Source organism: Nelumbo nucifera, chromosome 2 (assembly GCF_055504915.1).
Source record: "Nelumbo nucifera cultivar China Antique chromosome 2, China Antique-T2T, whole genome shotgun sequence".
NCBI lineage: Eukaryota > Viridiplantae > Streptophyta > Magnoliopsida > Proteales > Nelumbonaceae > Nelumbo > Nelumbo nucifera.
In genome coordinates this window covers 6422366-6445239 of record NC_142650.1, presented here as the reverse complement: position 1 = coordinate 6445239, position 22874 = coordinate 6422366, and the positions used below count along the sequence as shown (strand labels likewise).

Here is a 22874-nt window from a genome sequence, read left to right as displayed (position 1 = left end):
GTATGCTGCAAGTTACCTTCATTTTGTGCTGCACCTTTCATATAATATAAGAATTTTTCTGATTCTTTTGTTTGTTTTATCCTTTGCCTTACTACTCTTTCCTCGGTTTTCATCTGGTGTGTGGCATTTAGGGCTGTAATCACATTGCCTTAAATCCAATTTGGATTTATCTGAGCCTGCTTAATTATCTTTAAAATAAATAAAATCTAAAAAATTAAAAAAAAAACACTTTTTAAATTATGCATGTGGAATGAATTTATATAAATATAAATTAATAAATCTATTAATTATAAACTTAATAGGATCAGACTTGGATCTTAAAATGATCAGATTTTGGATTGGGTGTTGAACTTTCGGACTCTGTTGACAGGCCTAGTGGCATTATCTATGCCTTTTGGACCTTTGGACCAAATCTATCATGTTTCTTCAAGTTACCCATTGAACTTATCCCTTCATCTTTGTTACTGGCCGAAAATAAACTTCCAGATCATTCTGAATTCCCCAAATCATACATCAATTGGACAAGAATTTGAAACAGATATGAAACAGGGGTGAAATTTAGGTGGTTAAAGTATGTTAATGCAGGTAAGGTTCAAAGTATCGACACGTATCGGCCGATACGTATCGTTCCAGGACCCCTTCGATACGCCCCTACAGTGGGTGTATCGGGGGTCTGACTGGTTCAGGGGATGGAGGAGCCTAAACCGGCCCCCCTGAACCAGTTGCGAAAAAAATAAAAAAACATATAAAAATGCAGTACCGATTCGCCCGATACGTCCCTACCGGCGTATTGGGCGTATCGATATTTTGAACCTTAAATGCAGGTCTATTGACCAGTGATTCTCCAAAATGAGGTAATGAGGAAAGTAAAGGCCCCATTCAGACTTGAGAAAGTCCTAACCACCCACAGGGAGTTTCATAAAAAAGGTTGCTACTTGGTGGGAAGAATGCAGAGTGGGTGGCTGGGCAGGCTTCCGTTTCCTACAAAAGCTAAAGTATTTAAAGAGAAAATTGAAAACTTGGGGCAAAGAAGAACTTAAATTACATGCAGAGAAAAAGAACAAGGTGATCCAGGAACTAGATAACTTAGACCAAAAGGAGCAAAGTGGAGGTCTGGATGGAGAGGGTAGGAAAAGAAGGGCAGAATTAAAAAAGAAATGGGAGCAATTTGGGAGGAGGGAATAAATCATTTGGAGGCATCGATCTCGGGTTTTATGGCTGAAGGAGGGAGACAACAACTCCAAATTCTTTCATAGTAATGCTTCTGGGCGAAGGAGGAAAAGCTTTATCTCAAAATTGAAGGTAGGGCAGATAGAAGTGGAAGATCAAAAGGAAATTGCTGATGTTATAGTGAACTTTTTCAAGGAGTTGTACTCAAAGAAGGAGCACAATAGGGCTGTATTGATTAACTGGGATGGCCCTAAACTAATAGAGGAAAAGAAGTTCTGGTTAGAGAGGGCTTTTGATGAGGAAGAAGTGAAGAAAGCAGTATTTAATCTGGAAGGTGATAAAGCCCCCGGGCCAGATGGATTCCCAATTTTCTTCTATCACATTTGCTGGGATACCTTAAAATCAGACCTTCTAGAGGTGTTTTCAGACTTCTATCAGTCAGAAGTTGTGAATAAAGGAAACAACTCCACCTTTATTACTTTAGTTCCTAAGAAAGAGGGCACTTTGGAAGTAAGGGACTTCAGACCAATTATCTTGCTGAGGAGTTTATACAAAATCTTAGCCAAAGTCCTGGCAACTAGGTTGAAGGAGGTGACTAGGGAATTAGTTTCAAACAACCAACACGCATTTGTGGAAGGGAGGCAGATTATTGACAGTGTTTTAGTGGCTAATGAATGTGTAGAAGACTTCAACCAAAGAGGAAAATCAGGGATTTTATTGAAGCTGGACCTGGAGAAGGCATTTGACAAAGTGAACTGGGAATGCTTATTGGAAATTTTTCATCTGAGAGGATTGGGGAGTAAGTCGGTCAGCTGGATAAAGGGCTGCATCAATTCTGCCCGGTTTTCAGTTCTGATAAATGGAGAACCAGCTGGTTACTTCAAAGCTAATAGAAGCTTAAGACAAGGCTACCCTCTCTCCCCTTTACTTTTCACATTGGTAGTCGACATCTTCAGCTTCTTGATAGAGAAGGTGAAAGTTCTGAACCTTATAAAAGGCTTTGAAATTGGAAGGGAAAGGCGTCAAGTGTCTCATCTAATGTATGCAGATGACGTAATTTTGTTCTTGGAAGCTGAAAAGGAAAACATCTTTAATCTTAAACAAGTTTTAAAATGCTTTGAACTGGTGACTGGACTCCAAGTCAACTACTCAAAGAGCAGCATAGTAGGTTTAAATGTGGAAGATTCCCTCCTTGACAGGTTTAAAGAGCTGTTGGGGTGTAAAGTGGAAAGCTTTCCCATCTCCTACTTGGGAATGCCTCTAGGTGGGAACCCAAAGAACCAGAAATTTTAGGACCCGATTTTGGAGAAATGTGAGAAAAGATTTGCAACCTGGAAAAAAATTATCTTTCTAAAGGTGGTAGACTTGTGTTAATCAAGGCCTCTCTATCCAATCTGCCATCTTACTTCCTTTCGGTCTTTCAAGCCCCTCCAGAAAATAATAAACAAATTGGAGAAACTACAGTGTGACTTCTTATGGGATGGAAGAAGAGACAAAAGGAAACAAAGCCACTTAGTTTGCTGGAGACATGTATCTAAGCCAAAGAAGGCTGGTGGATTGGGTATAGGTCACATCAAGGAAAGGAATGTTGCCCTACTTGGAAAATGGTTATGGAGATATCCCCTTGAGCCTGAAGCAACATGGATGTTAGTCATCAACAGCAAGTATGGGAGGGATGCCAACGGTTGGGATAACAAGGTTCACTTGACCCAAGTAAAAGCAACAAATCCTTGGAAAGGTATTTCCTCTACCTACTCTCTTTTCATTGCTTTTGTTAGATATCAGGTGGGAAATGGGAATAAAATCAAGTTCTGGAACCTGAATCCTTGGAAAGGTATTTCCAACTGCCTAAGCTACTCTCCCTTAGAAAACAATTGGAACCTGAATCTAAGAAGACCACTGAGAGAGGCAGAATTTACAGAAATAACAAATCTTGTAAACTCTCTCAGTGAAGCCTACATCTCCCCTTCAACCCCCGGCCTTCGGATTTGGAAACCCAACCCAAATGGAAAGTTCACTACCAACTCCTTCAAGGTTCTAGTTTCAGATGGCCAAGACACCACCTTCCCAGCCAAGAAGGTTTGGAATACTCATATACCTCCTAGAGTTTCCTTCTTCATTTGGGAGGCCTCCCCAAGGAAACTAAATACCTGAGATATATTACAAAAGAAGCTCAGAGGCAGATGCATCTCCCCACATGTCTTGCCCCTCTGCCTCAATAATGGCAAGACAGCGGAGCACCTTTTCCTTCACTGCCCATTAACAAGGAAAATCTGGTGTTCCTTTCTCAGTCTAGTGGGACTCAACTAGGTATTCCCAAACCAAGTCATAGATCTGTGAAAATGGCACTGCAAAGACCTTGGAAGTAGGGGCAAATTTTATTGGAGCACGGTGACCCATGCAGTGTTATGGGTATTCCCAAACCAAGTCATAGATCTTCTGTGAAAATGGCACTGCAAAGACCTTGGAAGTAGGGGCAAATTTTATTGGAGCACGGTGACCCATGCAGTGTTATGGGTATTCCCAAACCAAGTCATAGATCTTCTGTGAAAATGGCACTGCAAAGACCTTGGAAGTAGGGGCAAATTTTATTGGAGCACGGTGACCCATGCAGTGTTATGGGTATTCCCAAACCAAGTCATAGATCTTCTGTGAAAATGGCACTGCAAAGACCTTGGAAGTAGGGGCAAATTTTATTGGAGCACGGTGACCCATGCAGTGTTATGGGGAGTCTGGGAAGAAAGAAACAACAGAACCTTTGAAAACAAAGCCAAGAATACTGAGGATCTAATCTCTCACATTACATACCTTTGCAACAGCTGGGCCCTAAACTCTGAAGTCTTCAAAGGCACCACATTAAATGACCTTCAGAAAAACCTGGAAGAAGTCCTCTACACTTCCCTTGGAATTGGCTTTACTCAAACGTCCTGTCCTAGGGAGGAGAACCAGTTAACTCTAAGCTTTGATGGCAGTGCTCAAGGGTCTACAGGTCAAGCAGGAGTTGGAGGAGTAATCTGTGGGAGTGGGGGAAACATCCTTTGGGTTTTAAGTGGTCTGATTGGGAGAGCTGATGCCACCAAGGCAGAGATCTTAGCTGCCCTCACAAGTCTTCGTTTCGTCAAAATGTTAGGCCTTTGGAGGCTTGCTCATCTGCTGGCTGAAGCCAGAGATATTCTAAATACCCTGAATGTGAAGCTGGTTTGGATTCCTAGGCGATTAAACATCATAGCTGACAGCTTAGCAAAATCTGGAGCCCATAGAGCAAATATGTTTTCTGATGTTTCTCTACCTAAGTAATTCTGTTTCTGCCTTTCGAGACCTTGTACTTTGTTAACTTATCTCGGTTAACCATTATGGTTTTGGCTTGGCAAAAGTTATGTTTTAACTTAACTGCCTGTTATATTTCTATTAATTAATAACAAAATCCGTCCTCATATGAATTCAACAAATTATTTGGTTGTGACTAACGTCAATGGTATATCAGGAACTCCTGGTAGTAACTAGTTTTGGCTTATCGTAGAAATTTTATGTTAATTAAAAATCTTTTTTTTTTTGAGCAATGTTATCCAAAGGTGAGCTTGAAATTGAAATATTTTGCTAGTACTAGGGGTGCAACTCAAGGTTTAAAAAATCGAAAAGTATCGGGGCATATTGGTCGATACGATCCCGATATGCCCCTACAGTAGGTGTTTCAGGGTCTGATCTGGTCCAGGGGGTAGACAGGCCTTAAACTGACACCCCTGAACCAGTTTGAAAAAATAAATAAATAAATAAAAGTACAGCTCGATACAGGCCAGTATGCTCCAACTGGTGTATCGGCTTGTATCGATATTTAGAACCTTGGTGCAACTTGGGTGGGATCAGGTTGAGTTTTGTTAAAATTTTGAGGGGCCCAGCCTAAGTAGGGGTGTTCATTATACGGTTCAAACCGCAAAACTGAACCGAACCAAACTGAATTTGCAGTTTGGTTCGGTTTATACCTATAAACGGTTTGGTTCGGTTTGAGAATTTTCTAAATTGTGGTTTGCGGTTTCAGTTTGGTTTATTGAATTTTATAAACCAAACCCAACCGTAAACCGTAAGCCGAAATTTTATATACATATATATATATATATGAATATATGATATATAAACATTATGTATAATATATCTAAATGAAATGTGTAAAATTATAAATATATAATGAACTCTTTATTTTATAATAAAGTAATAAATAAAAGTTTTTAAGTTTTAATTTTTAGGGGAGCTATTTGGGCTTTCTAATTGGATTAACCCCAAAAGAACCATAGAATGGTCCAAAGTCCCCAAACCATATTAGAAACCGCACCAAACCGTAATAAAACAGTTTGTTCCATACCAAAACGGTTTTGTTCGGTTTAGAAATTTCTCAAACCGTAATTTTCTGGTTTGATCTTCTCCAAACCGCACCGAACTGGACCGTGAAGGCCTGGGTGCCCATGCCCGATGCAGTTTAAATTCTTTAAAGCAGTGTTCTGGCCTGCACCCCTAGCCTGTACTATAATCATGTAATCTCTTCACAGGAGCAGTGACTGAGACTGAGTTTCTTCAAAGACTAGATAACTATGGATCTCTCATCAATTTTATTTTTGATGATGTTTCTAGAGATTTCAAGGTCGTACATATCGAATGCTTGGCACCTCTGAGATGGATCCAGATGGTGAACCTGATTCTGCACGGCAACATCTTGAGGAGTTTAATTTCAGTGAAGTATTTGTGCATCAAATGATACATTCAATTGAATTTGTCCTTGGAGCAGTGTCAAATACTGCCTCTTATCTTCGTCTCTGGGCTCTGAGGTACTGGCATGCTTTGTTTCTATCAAAATTTCATTTTAAAACTTCTAATGTTTTACTAATTACCTTTATGTTATAATAGTTTGGCCCATTCAGAGCTGTCAACTGTATTCTATGAGAAGGTCCTTCTTCTAGCCTGGGGGTGAGTTCTAATTCTATCCAACGTTATACCAAAACTTTGTTTTTTTTTCAAAATTTTCTAATCTGTTGTTACTCGGTTGTTTTACATGTGAATTGGAAATTTCCATTCAGTTACTCATAGAAAAAAAGGACAACAATAGTGTCCTTTTATATGATTTAGAATTAGTTATTTAGCCTTGTCAAGTGTCACTTGACCAAGTTGGTGCAGTTGCTGTGTGGGGTAAGGAGAACTGTTGCATGCAAAACATAATAAACTTAATATCCCTGTAAAACCTGTTCTGCCTACAAAGGCAAAAATGCCCAGAGTGTACACTAAAAGATGATATGTGGATTGTTGGATCTGTAAGGTTCTTGATGTTAGTTATGTGGAATGGTAAATGCTTTATCCTGGTTGTTTTTTTTCCCTTTTGTGTCAAGTGGTAAAAAATATTGTTCTATAAGGAGGGTGAGACACCCTCACAAAAATTTAGAAAGAGTTACACATGTATTGCTAGAGCATGTATGGTGTAAGCAAAAAAACCATAAAAAAATAATAGAAACTGAAATTCAGCTAGACAAGAAGTGTATTCTGAAGGTTATTATTCTGGACTAAAGCTCCTTTTATGATAATGTCATTCCTTGTGATGGCGTTTGGTACCAGGGTGTTGCATTCCATTTTGACTCCACATTGGCGGTTTGGCTTTAATGTACAAAAATTATTTGGTTTAACTTAAAGCCAAGACACCACACTTTGCATTCTGTTATGTGCATGGGGTGTTGGGGGAAATACGGGGGCATTTCAACTCTGTTTGTCCTATCCAGTGCCATTATAATAAAATATATTTTTTTCTTCTTCTTCTTTTGTTTCATGGAGCTACACAATGGGGGTTAGCCCATTCCCCATACCCATAACCCTCCCAACTCTGGTCTGGTGACAGAGGGATTTGATCCCAAGGCATCATCATCATCATCCATGCCTTATCCCAACTATATGGTGTCAGCTACATAAATCCTGTTTCCCCATTCTGTTCTATTTAAAGTCATATCCACTGTTAAATTATCAGTTCTTAAATCATTTCTTACTACTACCCATGTCTTTTTTGGTCTACCCCTAGTTCTTTTACCCCCTTCAACTTGTAACAAATCAATTCTTCTAACCAGAGCTCTTGGTGGTCTTCTATGCGCGTGACCGAACCATCTTAGTCTACTCTCTCATTTTATCACCTATCGGAGCTACTTCAAGGTCACCTTACCAATTGAGCCTCCAGATGTCCTTATAATATAATATTATATTATATTTTGTGTTTTTGTGCCAAATACCACCTATAATTATCAGAAACAGTTATTTAGGTTCTTCAGAATTCTGAAAAGTAAGCTTGACATATGACATCTTAAAAGTCATTATAACTTGTACCATCCAAATTAGATGAACATCGAATAATGAAAAAATGCATAAGAATTATTAATGCGATTCTTAGATGTGAACTTGCAGTATTTCAGCAAGCAGTAAAACCCAAGAAATGGTAATGATGCTATATAGGCTATGAAGAATGGTAAGATGTGAACTTGCTAATCTGTCACTAGTGACTGCAGATTTCTGGTTTCAGGACTTCTCTCAATCTCCTTGATTCAGTGGTATAAGGTTGTTTTGTTAGCCTAATTAACAATCATAAGATCATTTCTAGACCAAGATATTAGCAAGTCATGGCCAATTTGCATACATGGTACAACTTTGTGGCAGAAGTTGTGTCATGTGTTACTTGTCACCAATTACTAATTAGCTTTAAATAGGTGCAGAATGTATTTTTGTTAGGTTGGTTTCTTCAGTTGATTATAATTAGTACCAGATGTAAGGTCTTCAATTCAGCTCTGGAATAATTTATTTACAAAAAAACATTTTGAGTTATTACATATTATGAAAAAAAGAAGTCATATGTTGACAGTATTTTTGGATTCTTCAAGGGTAGCCATACAATAAAGGGCCTCCTAAATTAGGGGGAACTTTTCTTTCAAAAGAGGGAATATAGTAGTACCCATACCCACATATTGTCATATCTCCAATCTAACATCAGTCCAATGGTGAAAGTTTTCATCATGTGGCTGGCTGAAAGATGAGATTCAGGAGGCAATGTTTTCTTAGCTCCTCTAGTCTGCTAGCTTGTGGACTCATTAGCTCATGGAGTAAACAGACTATCTGAAGTGGGGTGGATATCCTTTGGATTGAATTTTCTGTATTTTTGGGGCTCTGTTAGGAGCTGCGCTGGGCTTGTTCCAAATGAATATTTGTGAAATTACAAGGTCGGTGTTGTATTGTAAATAGATAGCGTATATCTTTTTATCATCAATAAAATTTATACAAAGTTATTGACCCATTTTTTGTTTGGGAGTAGAGATGGGGGATCTCTGCCTAATTACATATATGCAATTATCATGTTTTTAAAATTTTCATTTGGTCTTATTAATACTAATGATGATGATGATGATGACAGGTATGACAACATTCTCATTCGACTGATAGGGCTTGTGGTTTTTGCCTTTGCCACAGCCTTCATCTTACTCATGATGGAGACACTCAGTGCGTTTCTCCATGCCTTGCGTCTCCATTGGGTGGAATTCCAAAGCAAGTTTTACCATGGAGATGGATACAAGTTCAAACCCTTCTCTTTTGCCTCGCTGCCCGATGATGATGATTAGTCCACTAATTTCCTTCGATACCACTCCTTTATTTGAAACAGAAAAAAGTGAAAATACAAAGAAAACAAGATAGAAATAGGATTATAGAAGCCCGGATTAGATTTTGATGGAGAGAGAGAGAAAGAGAGTTGTTTGGCTGTGAATGATGTCAGTCACCTCTTACTTGTATCATTTGCTGCTCTACTTAGAAATGTATGTATACATCCCTGCTTAATTTTTTTTTTACGAGGTGTTGATGTAGAAACCAGGAAGATCTCTTTACGACCCTGGGAAGTCGGTCGGTCGATCAACAGTTGAGCCTTGTAATTTCTTTTTATTGTTTTTCATGAAGCCATTAAATTTCAATTCTTGTAAAGGTGCAAGGGTTACGTACCATTTCTTTTCAATTCTTGTAAAGCCATTAACTTTTGTTCATTAGTTCTTCAGAGAAGCAGATCGTTAAATCTTAATAAATAAAGAAGATGCAGTGGATTTTACAGGTAATTTACTCTTACCATTTCTTTTCCTCGGGTTCGTACCCGTGCCTCCTCAAACCACAAAACTCTCTTTTTCCACTAGTTAGTTACTAAGTAGTACTTTTTGTGTCTCCACTGGTTGGTACTTGGGGTGAGCCTTTTTTAACGGGTCTGCTACCCACTAGTTGTTTCCACATCCATACCCACGAAACACCACCGCCGTATATTGGGAAAATCTCCTGTGAACGAAAAGGGAGATATTCCCATTGCGCAGCTGTTATGTATGGTGGGTAGGGATGTGGGAACAACTAATGAGTAGCAGATCCGAGCCCAAAGCGGTGCTCTCTCTTCTCCCTACAAAAAAAAAAAAAAAGGGAAAGGGGTGCTCCATCTATGAAAATAGGTGGTATTTTAATTTGAATCCTAACTTCTTAATTTTTATTTTTCTCTCTCACTTTGATAAATGTGGAGCTTTATTCCCCCTTTCGTTGACTCCAACCTTTTTTTTTACCTAAAATTCGCTCTTTTTCTATCAATGTGTTATACATTTACCACGTGGCCAGCTAACAAGTTAATTGTATCATTCTTATGAAATTTATGTAAATATAATAGCAAGGCAGAAAAAGGAGAGGAAAAGAGAGAAAGACAGAAGCATCAACTTCCCCACCCGGTCACGTGGTTATCATAAATTTCTTTAATTCTGCAAATGTTAAACCTTAAATGTAAGATTCTTTATGTCGTGATACTGATACCAAATACCATATGGTAATTGGTAATACTTTATATACTGTTATGAAAAAAATTGAAATAAACTTAGGTGAAGTTTATTTGTTATTTTGAGTTTAATCCACATTTTATTTTCTATGAACTCGCTTTTGTTGTTCAATGCGCGGGCAAATGGACAAAGATGCAACTTGATGGGCCTGGGTTGAGCTTTTTTCAAGATTTGAATGGGCTCAGACTGAAGACCAAGCCCAAAGCAGCGTAAAATGCTAAATCGAGCCAACCCAAGTTGCACTATGACTAGGAAGACTCAATAGTAAGTACCCAGTGCTACCGCTCACCTACGAGCAAGGTTTAAAGTATTTATATGCATCAAAACAATACAAGCCCATATGTATTGAATGTGATATTTAATCACATGTGGCTAAAATTCTCACCACTGCATTATATACTACAATAACCCATTAAAGATAAATAATGAACACAACCCGTCCCTTGAGAAAATATTGAATACATCCCATTAACCCCCCAAACCCTGGTGGCAGTAGAGTTTGATCCCATGTCTATGTTACAATGAGATTAGCTTCAGTGCTTACAAGACCGTGCTAACACCCTTCGCACAGTTCCTTACAGTTTTGCATTGGAAACAGTCTTGTGAAGACTAAATCCTCTGTTACAACGAGTTTGAGATCTACCAACTGAGCCGCTATTGTTAAACAGCTTCTCAATCTTAGGATCTGAGATACCCCGTCCTGTAACCCATTTCCATTTGCCTACTGATAAAACATTCCCTCAAACGCAGACACATAGCACCGAGTCATTCTGTCTAAGCAAAATCTATGATGAACCAAACAGTAAGAAATGCTTGAGAATCAAGTGAATTATAGCTCACATCTTTAACGTAATTAAGTCTCGATGGTAGGTATCCTTATATCAAGTATAGACTATCAAAGTCTTTAATATAATTAATTGATTAAAATCTTAATTTAACGTATAACAAAGACCCGTGAATGGAAAGTTCAGGGAGTATCTGTCCCAAGGGGTTTTGTTGCAAATGGAAATTTAGGGAGGTAATTATCATTCTTTGTAATTTATAAATATTTTTGGTAATGGTGCTTGTTTGACTGAATCATTTCATATATATTCGGATTCCTGTTTCGACACCATCCAAGGCCTTAAAATGTCAATTATGTCCAGGATTCCTGTTTATATATATTCGGATCGGACCATTTTCACCCCTAACTGGATCCTAGAAAAACGGAACATCTGTGGTGTGAGATGAGTGATGTAGCCCTTCAATTTTAGGGGTTTTTACTGTTCTGTCCATCCGTAAAAATCTTAGCTCCACCATACAGGTGGAATGAATCTTGACTGTGGATCGATGCTAAATTCATGGGCAGGATGAGGTTTATAGGGGGACTACTAGTAGACTAGGAGGGGGCTGTTATTTCAGATTTTTGAGGAGTGCAGTCTACTTATCCCTTAATTTTTAATCACATCCGCATCAATCATTCGTCGCTCATCACCTATAGAGACCAAATCTACTCCTCACACAGGATGCCTCATACAGACCTCACAGGCACATCCTACCGTGCATTGGGAACATCTCCTATACTAATGTGTTATTATTTACCGGAGATGTTCCCAATGCACGATGGGATATGCCTGTGAGGCGCCCTGCATGAGGAGCAGATCCCACCTCCACTCTACCATGCATTGGGAACACCTCTCATACTTATATACACAAGGTTCAAAACATCAATACGTCGATAGGGGCGTATTGGGCAATACCGATAGTGTTTTCAACATTTTTTTATTTTTTTTCAAAACCGATTCAGGGGTGCCTGTTTAAGGCTCCTCCACCCCCTGAACCGGTCAGAACCCCGATACACCCCCTGTAGGGGCATATTGGGAAGCCACCGACACGATACATATCAATCGATACGGGCCGATATGTATCAATACTTTGAACCTTGGAGATATTCCCAATACATGGTGAAATATGCATGTGAGGTGCCGTGAATGAGGAGCATATCCTAATTCTCAACTATAAGGTTCAGTTTGTAAAGAGTACAAGGGAACGGGATCTTCTCTTCACACATGGGCGCTTCACAGGCACATTACCATGCATTGTGAAGCACCGTGTGTGAGGAGCAGATCCAGTCTCAAATGCATATATGTACACTATAAATATATAAAATAATACAAAATATAAGATTTTGCACTCTAGATATTTGTATTTGTACTCTTCCCAAACTAAGTTAAATGAAAATTGTTATCAACTCTTCTTCCACCCACGAATCCAACTTATTGGCGAATCGCCTCGGTGTCCATTGCAAAAGTGGGCATTGAGTTGAGATGTGGTGACTTGCCACGCAACTTGTCATTACTCATGGTCGTTGATTCCATTGGTCTTAAACCAACGCATCAACCAAAACTAGCCATCTTAAAAATGTGTCTTCTGGAGTTACTATCCTCTCTGTTGAGGATTTGTTCCGTGGTGAGGTCCATATGTTGAGCTTCTAGAAAACTTTCACCAAAAGAACTAAAGTAGCAATGGATGGTTTCATTCCCTGAATGAAATGAGATTTCTGAACCACATTAGAAGATTACAGTCTGACGAAAGTAGCAAATGGATTGCAGTCTTGCAGAGAATAGATAGTCGAAGCACATGAAAAAGACTACGGTACCTAACGTGCGTGTGTGTGTGTGTGTCTGGCTATGGCTATGGCTATGGCTATGTAGTCCAAAATCTGCAATGCCATGGAATGAATGCCTACACGGTTTAGCAATTGAATGGCTAATTAATAATCTAAGCTTCTCAACAGACATAATCAAGACAAGGTACAACCATTCCATGGAAGATCAACCCAATAATTAAGGACACTTGAGAAAATACAAGTCATCAATCCAGAGAAGGTAAACAAATTGCAGAGCAGACTTGATAGTTTATCATTGAAGTCAAGAAATTAAGGGAGATGTGGAGGGGGTTAAGCTGCACCGTATATATTGAGCTCTTTTCTCTTGCATTACAGGAGAAGAAAATTCAAGAACCACTTCTATTTGCAACTGGTATTTGTTGACACCAAAACAGAGCAAGCACCATGTACTGTCATAGGACTTTGATTGGTTCAATTGCAAGATGAAGCCAAAACAGAGCAAGCACCACTTTGTACGCCAATTATTGAATCTCTCATATATTTCTTATTCATTTCACAAAACTTTTAAGTATTTATTCACAAAGGATCGTTTACAAGAAAACAACATATATCTTATGCATGTCTCCAAAGAATTTGCAACCTGCTTTATGAAACTGAATCGAATAAGTTCAATCAGGTTGTGCCCACAAGCCCAATATATAGCAGGAGTGGAATTGACCGGATTGATTTGGAAGCTTTGGGACATCTTGATATATATCATTGGTCTGTTGAACACGTACTGAACTAACTTAGCATGGCCTCGTTTCTTAGTTCAGCATCATCCATGTCTATTTTCGTGTTTATTGATCATCTGAATGCCTAATTTCAGTTGTAATCAAATTATTAAATGCAGTTTTCAGGTTCACACAAGTAGTTATCTATGGTTATGAACCAGTTCCATCAAAGGAGCAGCAATTACATTAAGCCCTTCTCAATTCTGGATGTAGGCGGATTGTCAGATTTCAATTGGAAGGTCAAGTCGTTCTTTTCTTGTTGGAGGTATCGTTGTCCCTTTCTCTTTTGTCTTCTAGATCATTACTCTCCGTTTCTGCGTCCATGGATTCGAATGCTGCATTTTTAGTTATTCAGCCGGAATCTCTCAATGATCGCTGCCGAGATTTGCTTTGACAACATTTGTAAGATTGCTTTTGGATTTGACCCAGAATACTTGTCTCCCTCGTTTCCATTGACAGAATTCACCACCGCATTTGAAAGTGTTATCTGCCTGAGAAACGAAAGGTTTGGCTCAATTAATCGGACGCTCTGGAAACAGGTTCCCAAATTTGCGGCTTTGCATAGACTTGTGAATGGTGATTAGCTTTATCTTAGCCGATCGAGACACGACATGGCAGCCTTGACCTGGTTCTTCTGGTTAATATCTAAGTCACTCTCAGTGTCTCACGTTCTCACGTGACGTCAAGAATATGATTTACAATCATGCGTCGCTCTGCAAGAGCAGAGCATGAGACTACCCGCGTTGCCTTTTCTCGGGGACGCCAAGGAGGCAGCGAGGACGACATATTACTCAAACAAATAGTGGTAAATATGATTTCATAAATTAAAGAAAACAAGTAAATTTAATTATAAAAGGATAATTTGGGCATTTAAAAAAATTTAAACACTCAAATGAGAATATTTTTCGAAATTAATTGACGGAACACGTTAAAGTAGTGGGGTCTTTGTCTAACCGCCAAAGTTTAAGGGTCTTTATCGCACAAAAAAAAAAGTGTAAGGGGTCTTTGTCACTGACCCATCATAATACGATGGTCTTTGTAATTTACCGAAAAAAAAAACAACCTCAAATCAAGTGACTGGCGATTCGTTTGGTGAATGGTGAGTGCCACGAGTCACGAGTCACGAGGGAGGGGATCAACAACGGGTGGAGATCGGCCATCGGATCAGATCACATCACATCACACGATCTACTGCTGCTCTCCCAGACTCCCAGTCCCACACCCAACAACGATGATCAGAATCTGTCCTTCCTCTTTCTTGCGCTTGGCACTTGGCAGCCACCACCCACGGTGGGTCCTGATATCTCGCTCTTTCTTGGTCGTTAGATCATGAACTCAAATTAATGTCCATGATGCTGGAAACACACCGCTTTTTCCTTTTCCAGTCGCTATTTATTTCTGCTGCTGCTGGCTCCTTTCCGTCAAATGCCACTCTCTTCTCTTCGGTTAGAGTTCTGAATTCTGATTCCTTCTCGTACCTCGACAAACATGTATGTTTTGATCGTTGAGCTCTGCAACGCATAAGCGGAATTCCATATTTGAGAAAATTCTTCTGAGGATGGAGTCCCTTTCGAAGGGCTCTAGAGGTGGGTTTGCAGAGCTTTGGCGGAGGCAGGTGGGTCTATCTCAGCCCAGAAGCGTCGAACGACTGATTGGCGGTTCCGAGGTCTGGATTCTTACTGTTTTCCCTCCTCTCCCTGTTGCTTATTCATTTTTCCTTTTTCTTCCTTTTGTTGTATGACTCCTTTCTTTCTGTTTGGAGGAATTGAAGTTAAGGTCGGGGTGTCTTTGTTTATTTACTTACTGTGAAGCTTTATTTATGAATACCAATGTGTAGTCAGTTTTGGTTGATAGACTACATTTTTCTGTATAATAGCGACAATATAATTCTGGAATTCTACCTTTTTTTTTCTTATTTTTCTTCTTTGCTTCTTGGGGCTAACTTGCACGACTGTTTAGGGTTTATGATGAACTAGGTGGATTATGTTTAATAATATCTGATGAGAAGAAGACTTTGGTTTTTGTTATTTTTGTTAGATTAAGCTATTATTTCTACTTGTAGCCTGGAAATTTGAAGACCCTGGATCCAGTTCAGCAAAATCCTCTTGGCAACCCATTAACAAATGTTGAATGTTTATGTATTCTAAATAACAGATGATCTTCATGGAAATGGTCACCCTCCTCCCCCTACGAGTTAGAAGTGTCCACATGCTAAAAAGCAGTGTCTGAATTTATTAAATGTGGTTGGTTCTTTTTTTCATCTTGTTATTGGAGTGTTATTGATTGTTCTTATTAAATCTTCTTTTCTGCAACAGGTTCTGGTAAAACGGATCGATCTGTATGGGAAACTAGATGGTCATGAAGGTTGTGTCAATGCAGTAGAGTTCAACTCTACAGGCGACTTTCTTGTCTCGGGTTCTGATGACACAGAAGTCATATTATGGAATTGGGCAACTAGAACTAAAAAGCTCTCGTATCCTTCTGGTCATATAGATAATATATTCCAAACCAGAATCATGCCATTCACTGATGATAGAAAAATAGTAACTTCTGCCGGTGATGGCCAGGTAGATTCATACTTCCATTCTTTCACTCTCAAAAATGATTCCCCAAAAATGCACTTTCATTGTTTCAGAATCTTGGTTGTGAACTTGGTTGTGAACTTGGCTGCAGTTTCATGTTTCATAGCCTGTTGACATCTTTGTAAATGTTAATGCAAGGATTTTTCTTCTCTTTTCTTTCATTGTTTCCCTCCTTTGAACGATAATCTTGGCAGTTCAGGCTACTATTTAAATTATCATTTATTAATTTGGCACTTCAACAATATTGAGGTGGTGTTACTTGGAATATGATGACAAGTCGGTCAAGACATAGGCCAAACATCCCTGTTGTTGATTATTGAAGAATTTAGTTGGTTAGCTGTCGATCTCAGAAATCTGAGGTTGCTCAGTGTTATTTCTTCTAAAATAACTCCTCTCAATCTAATGGAATCATATACCAGTAATCGATCATTATCACGGTTATTTCTGTCGGGCTTTCTTGCCCTTGGGCCCCAAAATTTTGATCAACTTGTAGCTTACTAAGATTTTGTATTTAAACCCCATATTAGTAGATTATTTGTGGAAGGATATTAGAAAACGAATCTATTTTACTCTTGTTTTATTTTCACATAAAAAGACTTTTGTTTTTGTCTTGTAGTTTCTTATCATGGGTCCCACTGTACCTGTAGAGCAAGGTAGCTAAGAGTTGCATAAACTCATTGTTATCTAGCATAGTCTAGCATTCCTCTTATTTGTGTGCGTGTGTGCCTTTATTGTTGAAAGAACCTAGTTGTAATGTATCTAGTAACTAAAAGAACCTTGTCAAGTGGCTCTATTTTTGGTTTAGATGAAATATCTTAATCCATTTCTGGGTTAATGGTAAACCTTGGGCTGTCAAGCATGAGAATGTCAGTTCGAGTCTTAGAGAAGCCACTTTGTGCAAGAAAGTGCCAAATATTAGGACTGTATCTCAGTCTACCTCCCAAGACCACAGATAGCTGGACCAACATTGGGTAATGATATTTCATGAAATAGCTTGACCATTTGTAATCTTAAAGAAATGATAATAGGTCTACCTTTCGATACAGGGGCATGGATGCAATCTAGGCTAATATTTGAAGTTGCAGGAGGATAAGACCCCCAACAGTGGCTTTTTTTTGTAAGCTGATGAAATATCTTAAGCATTTGTGATGTTTAAGAATTGAATCTAGCCTAGTATTTGAAATTGCAGGAGGACAAAACCCAAAAGTGACCTATGTTGCATAAGACACAAGTCCCTTCATCTACCTCCTCCCTCACAAAGGGAAAATAAAAAGAAAACATAAAGAAAGATACTTTGAACCTGGTTTCCATAATTGTTTTCAGCCACTTCCTAGTTCAACCCACTAACAAAAGAAACCATCACCCAAGCCTTTTACCAACTATATGGGCTTAGCTATAATACATGAAATCATGCTCTGCCATTCTATTTTGTTCAGTGCCACATCCATATTCATATCCATTGTGAGATGCTAAAGAGAAATAGTGACCTATATTTTAGATGTTCTCTTATTGCAGATCAGGCTTGGTCAGATCTTGGAGGATGGATGGGTTGATACAAAAAGGTTGGGAAAGCACCAAGGTCGTGTATACAAGCTTGCTATAGAGCCAGGAAGTCCCCACATATTTTACAGTTGTGGCGAGGATGGTTTCATCCAGCATGTATGTCAGATTCACTGTCAAATCCTAGTTATTTCATGAATACGGTCCCGCTCTTCTCATTAGATTTATGGAGCCCTAACTTTATTTTTGCAGTTTGATCTGAGAAGCCACTCTGCTACCAAGCTTTTCTGGTGCTCTTCCTTCACTGAAAACAAAACACCCCACACAAAAATAGAATTGAATTCCATTGTGATTGACCCAAGAAACCCAAATTATTTTTCCATTGGTGGTTCTGATGAATATGCACGTGTTTATGACATCAGGAACTACCAATGGGATGCATCAAGTAATTCAGACAGACCAGTAAATACCTTCTGTCCCCATCATCTGATTGGCTACAATGGTGTTCACATCACCGGGTTGGCATACTCTAAGAAGAGTGAGCTGCTTGTCTCTTACAACGATGAACTTGTCTACCTATTTCAAAAGAACATGGGCATAGGTCCTGACCCTCCGTCTGTTCCAGCTGAGAGTTTACAGAAACAGGAGCAACCACAAGTGTATATAGGGCATAGGAATTCACAAACAGTTAAAGGAGTAAGCTTCTTTGGACCCAGTGATGAGTATGTTTTGAGTGGGTCAGATTGTGGTCATATATTCATATGGAAGAAAAAGGGTGGTCAACTCTTGCGTCTAATGGTGGGCGATAGGCAAGTAGTAAACCAGCTTGAGCCCCACCCTCACTTCCCTGTTTTTGCCACTAGCGGGATGGAAAAAAATATCAAGCTCTGGGCTCCTCTGGCTAATGATCCCATTCCACTGCCTGACAATGCAGAGGAGGTACTTGGTGAATTCAGCTTCAAAAAATATACCAATATTTCCTTCTTTTAGGTATTTATTATTCTTGGCCTTCTTTTGACAGATAATGGAGGCTAACAGGCAGGGCAGGGAGGATCGTTCACGGATCACACTTAACCCTGATGTTATCATGCATGTATTGAGGCTGCAGAGAAGGCAGACATTGGCTTATATTGAAAGGAGATACACCAGGGCTGATCAAGACAGTGATGGAGAAGATGAAGGAGAAGCATATATTTTTGGATTGTCAGATGGTGATTCTTCTGAAGAAGGTTTGAATAATAGAGAATGCAATATTAGCTAATGTATCATGTATATATAGTCTGTTAGCAACTAGCAAGCCATTTTTTTATCTAGTCAAATCTACCCTTGTTTGCAAATAAAATGGATGTAAGTTATTCCATGAAGTCCAAATTTGGTGTCTACTCCTTTACAAGTTTACTCTACAGGTTTTTCTTTTTCCTGAATTGGTGGAGAAACTCATTATTAACCCACTGTAAGGAATACCAAGTTAACGACAATAGAATCTTGGGCACACTCAAACGTGGAATATTGGCATTGTCCTCACTCTGTTTCAGTAATTTATCTACGCATTCATATGATGCCATTTTCTGCAGGTTAAAGTGAATGTCTGGTGATGTCAATACCTTGAATTGAGGGAATTTGGGATGCCATGGTTGTCAAACTGTATGGTTCATTGGTTTCTAGTACCGAAAAAAAAAAAAAATTGCGATGGATTCATTCCCATCAACAATTTGAGTGTTTTTCATTGAGTTTCACTGTTTCAGACTCTAATTTGGAGGCTTTGCTGTTACTCCTAGTGAGTGCTAAAATCGTTAATGTAAAGCCTAGGCACGTCTCCACCTATGATGACCAAATGAATGCCACGTGGCAGGTCAAAATAGTTGGCTTGACTGGCAAGTCAGACCCTAAATTATCCAAGCGTCCTAAATACCCTTCTCCCAGATTTTCAAGAGAATCGACCCACTACTTGCAATTTCTGGAGTTTACATTCATTCCCTTTAAAAAAGGCTGTGGATAGTAAAACCACATTACATAGCCCTTGGGCCATATTGTAGTTGCAAGTTTTAGGTTCTTTATTATTGTTATTTTTTTTTTGACACTGGAAGAGCTCCATGCGATGCACGGCTGGTGTAACGGGGGAGTGATTACAGGTTTCATGATAAAAGGAAAACTGAAACAGGCTGGTGTAAGAATTAATATAACGGGATCGAACATTAGGTCCAAATGCCCAATATTTAGGGTTGGGTCTAGGTCCAAATTTTACATGTGGCATCTTCAAGGGATTTGTTTTTTTAAATCTGTCACCGGTCATAAGTACGAGTGGAACTTGTGTGGGCTCAACCTGAGACCAGGCCGACCCAATCCAAAATTTTACACAAAATGAATATTTGATCCTCGGGCTGGGTTTGGGCCCAAGACTTTGGACTTTTTTAATTCTTTTTTGTTAGACTTAAACCTAGCTCTTAGGTCATCCCAATATGAGCTTAACCCTACTATATACATTCATATATACATATATACATGCATATTTTTAGAGTGAATTCATCTACTAACCTGAGCCCAATAAGTTCATCAAATTACAATACGGGCTGGGCTTGGATTGAAAAGATCAAACTTGATGTTGGGCTCGAGTCTTAAGCCCAAAACTGGGCCTGGGTTGAACATAAATCCAACCCAGCCCGCCCCACTTGCACCCCTAGTTATAAGTTATCATTGCGCATGGCAATTTCATATCATTTGTTGGATAATTACTTGATTTACTTCATTGCAAGTACATATGTGTATATGTGTACATGTCAGAGAGAGAGAAAGAGAGGTGGTTGTTCAATATAGATAAACGGTGTCTTTGCAGCAGATTGAATGAAGCCACTAAGCTTACCATAAAAAATACATGGGTAAACAGGCATGACTTCCATAACTATTTTTTAGGGGGTAGCATCTCAAGCTGAGATGCATGTTAGAGAGAATGAATGAATCTTATGAAACCCTAATTGACAACTACATAAAATTTAAAAAAAAAAAGGCAAAAAGGAAAAAGAAAAATGAATATAGGAATCTCAGAGATTAGATAATATAGTTGCATGTCTCCCTTCAACAGTAGTTATTTCACACTTTCAGGAACTCTTAGCCTCCTCAAAAATTTTCACCTGCGTCCGGGTACCTATTCCACAGCCAAACAAACTGTTTGTCTATATCAGTTTACAATATTGAAAATACCCAACCAACCCACACCAAAAAAAAATCAATAAATTAAATAAACCTAAACATAAGCATCTCAAAGTTGCCCAGATCTGCATCTCAAAGTAAGTTTATCTTCTGCTTCCCTCAGTTCTCAGACCAGACTCTCTAATTCTAAAATCCGATACTCTGATTCAGTGTGTTAACATTGTACCTGTGTTAGGAACCATCGCAGTGGGCTTGGAGATGATAGCTGGGACGGTGGCCATGGGCCCCGCCGCTGCTGTCGGTGGGAACATGTGATGAGCAGGAATTCCCATCGTCTGCGATTGATGGTAATGATAGAATGGATACACAGGCATCATCGTGTTTGCGTTCATCATCCCTTGTCCCGCCGGGTACATCTGCGTGTAGTGCCCGTTCATGTAGGACCCACCGCTGTAGCTCAGTTTCTATGCATCATCCCCCATCACAATAAGTCAATAATACATTCTTTATTAAGTTTTAGCAGCCAATCAACCAAACCAGCATTCATAAATTGTTTGATTCGGTATTATTTATCAATGCAATGGCCAATGGGTCCCATCAGAACCATCCGTTATGATGATCAAAGGTTCAACCAAAGGCTTGGATGTAGCCACAGGATCGATACATAGCGCTAGATCTGATCATATTGATTTTGTTGTATCGTGAAGTGAAGTTTACTTACAGGGTTGTAACCGTAATCAGCGGCAATGTAGGTCGGAGAATACCTGAAAGGATATTTATATCGTGTAAGGCGGACTTATCTTTCTATTTGTAAATCGGACATCGAAGAAGCATCGTGAGAAGATGAAAAGAAGAAATGCATGCATACCCGTAGAAAGGAACCGCGTGATGGTGGTGCTGGTAAGGCAATGCCGGTGTCCCCGTCGGGTAGTACCACTGTACCTGATTCGGTGGTGCCGATGACGTGGACCTCGGTCCAACATTAGATCCTTGATGATCAAAACCAAACCTTTGTTTATAGAATTTACGGGAAAAAGAAAGAAAATAGCCAACTCCATGATGGATATGGCAGTGGCTCTCTCTCATCAGTCTTCTCTTATTAAGGTACCTACCTTGTTGAGGTGTTGTTGACGGCGACGGAGATGGCGATGACTTCGCACGGCGAGCCCCGAGGGAAGCCAGGTTGCAGTTTGCTCGGCGGCCGTTGATCACCGGTGTGGGGTCCTCGCATGCCTTCTTCGCCGCTTCCGCGTCCTTAAACGTCACCTACAAAAAACCAACCCCCCGCGTAGATTAGCCCAGCAGCAGCGGCGTATGTATGAAACGCCAAACTGGTAGATCCTATACACAACACTACTTATGACGCCGGTGTTGGTGTCACTTACAAATCCGTAGCCCTTGGATCTCCCGGTGACCTTGTCAGAAATGATGACTGCCTCCAGGATCTCACCATACTTCTCAAAGTGCTCTCTCATGGCTTCCTTCTGCGTCTCCCACGCTAACCCCCCAACGAAAACCTTGGTCAGCGTCGTGTCTCCGAACTGCCCGACATTGTTACTCATCGTCATTTCCGCCGATCGATATCTCCCCCTCTTTTCTCTGGTGAACTTGAAAGTTCGAACACGGTTACCAACTCAACTCCTCTCTTTCTCTTTCAGGCGTGAAATTTTCTACCCAACCCCATGTGGTCTTCGAGAACAGCAGCTTTAAACGACTCTGAAAACCCCACCCCAGTACAGACGAGAGACTACAGAGAAGCAGAGAGAAGATGGAACTGGAAATATGGAATCCGTTGGGCTTGGGCAACCAAGGAATATAAGGAGAGAGGCCGCAAAAAAGTGTTACAGCTTGGACTGGAAATAAAATAAGCAAGAAAAACAGAGACAGACAGGCAGACAGATAGACTTGGCTTGGCCATCAACGTGGTCTGGAGTCCTTTTCAACTCTTTTTTTTTTCCCACAATTCCACTGCTATTTGTGCATTAAGCCATTAGCTATCTATCCACCTCTCCCAGTACAAGATGGGCCAATTAAACGGTTCAGATGCAGGGATAGGACGCAGCGTGTAATGCCACTTAGGTCCCATGTTTTAACGTTATTAAATTGTATTAAAGTAGATTAATAATCGCTTGAGAATTATTACCTCCACAGAACCTTATATATTAGGAATATAAGATGATTACGACACGAAGGATCACTTGGTGATTACGACTTATATATGTGTCGTTTCAAAAAG

The 22874-nt window shown here is 39.6% G+C and overlaps 3 protein-coding genes across 6 annotated transcripts in view; 2 read left to right on the top strand and 1 right to left on the bottom strand.

Annotated features, from left to right (window-relative positions):
* LOC104594751 (V-type proton ATPase subunit a1-like) overlaps nt 1-9184 on the top strand; it is a 76324-nt gene extending 67140 nt beyond the window's left edge. For both annotated transcript variants that reach the window (XM_010255213.3, XM_088897476.1), the window contains exons 16-18: nt 5794-5987; nt 6067-6126; nt 8594-9184. In XM_010255213.3, the coding sequence (XP_010253515.1) occupies nt 5794-5987; nt 6067-6126; nt 8594-8798 (459 nt within the window). In that variant the 3' untranslated portion in view covers nt 8799-9184. The remainder of the gene's footprint in view (nt 1-5793; nt 5988-6066; nt 6127-8593) is intronic.
* Nucleotides 9185-14829: 5645 nt separating this feature from the next.
* LOC104594750 (uncharacterized) lies at nt 14830-18991 on the top strand. Of its 2 annotated transcripts, XM_010255212.3 has the most exons (6): nt 14836-15075; nt 15725-15976; nt 17507-17650; nt 17744-17781; nt 17914-18430; nt 18513-18991. In XM_010255212.3, the coding sequence occupies exons 1-6, from the start codon at nt 14968-14970 to the stop codon at nt 18750-18752; spliced, it is 1299 nt and encodes a 432-aa protein (XP_010253514.1). In that variant the 5' UTR covers nt 14836-14967; the 3' UTR covers nt 18753-18991. The 2 variants fall into 2 exon arrangements, with proteins under 2 accessions (XP_010253513.1, XP_010253514.1); XM_010255211.3 differs by having other exon boundaries at nt 14830-15075; nt 17744-18430.
* Nucleotides 18992-20273: 1282 nt separating this feature from the next.
* On the bottom strand, nt 20274-22579 carry LOC104594749 (putative RNA-binding protein ARP1). 2 transcript variants are annotated; one of them, XM_010255210.3, is made up of 6 exons: nt 22024-22579; nt 21751-21904; nt 21507-21627; nt 21360-21402; nt 20865-21102; nt 20274-20653 (listed from the first exon to the last, which is right to left on the bottom strand). In XM_010255210.3, the coding sequence occupies exons 1-6, from the start codon at nt 22204-22206 to the stop codon at nt 20634-20636; spliced, it is 759 nt and encodes a 252-aa protein (XP_010253512.1). In that variant the 5' UTR covers nt 22207-22579; the 3' UTR covers nt 20274-20633. The 2 variants fall into 2 exon arrangements, with proteins under 2 accessions (XP_010253512.1, XP_010253511.1); XM_010255209.3 differs by having other exon boundaries at nt 20274-20633; nt 22024-22470.
* Nucleotides 22580-22874: the final 295 nt, after the last annotated feature.

Bases quoted from the DNA above. Each gene is read 5' to 3' on its own strand.
- LOC104594749 (XM_010255209.3), bottom strand. From the start codon at position 22,206: ATGACGATGAGTAACAATGTCGGGCAGTTCGGAGACACGACGCTGACC. The intron at 21,403-21,506 runs GTATGCATGCAT...ATATCCTTTCAG, and splicing joins CACGCGGTTCCTTTCTACGG to GTATTCTCCGACCTACATTG. The intron at 20,634-20,864 runs GTACAATGTTAA...GCTGTGGAATAG, and splicing joins TGCGATGGTTCCTAACACAG to GTACCCGGACGCAGGTGAAA.
- LOC104594750 (XM_010255211.3), top strand. From the start codon at position 14,968: ATGGAGTCCCTTTCGAAGGGCTCTAGAGGTGGGTTTGCAGAGCTTTGG. The intron at 15,076-15,724 runs GTCTGGATTCTT...TTTCTGCAACAG, and splicing joins GACTGATTGGCGGTTCCGAG to GTTCTGGTAAAACGGATCGA. The intron at 18,431-18,512 runs GTACTTGGTGAA...TTCTTTTGACAG, and splicing joins TGCCTGACAATGCAGAGGAG to ATAATGGAGGCTAACAGGCA.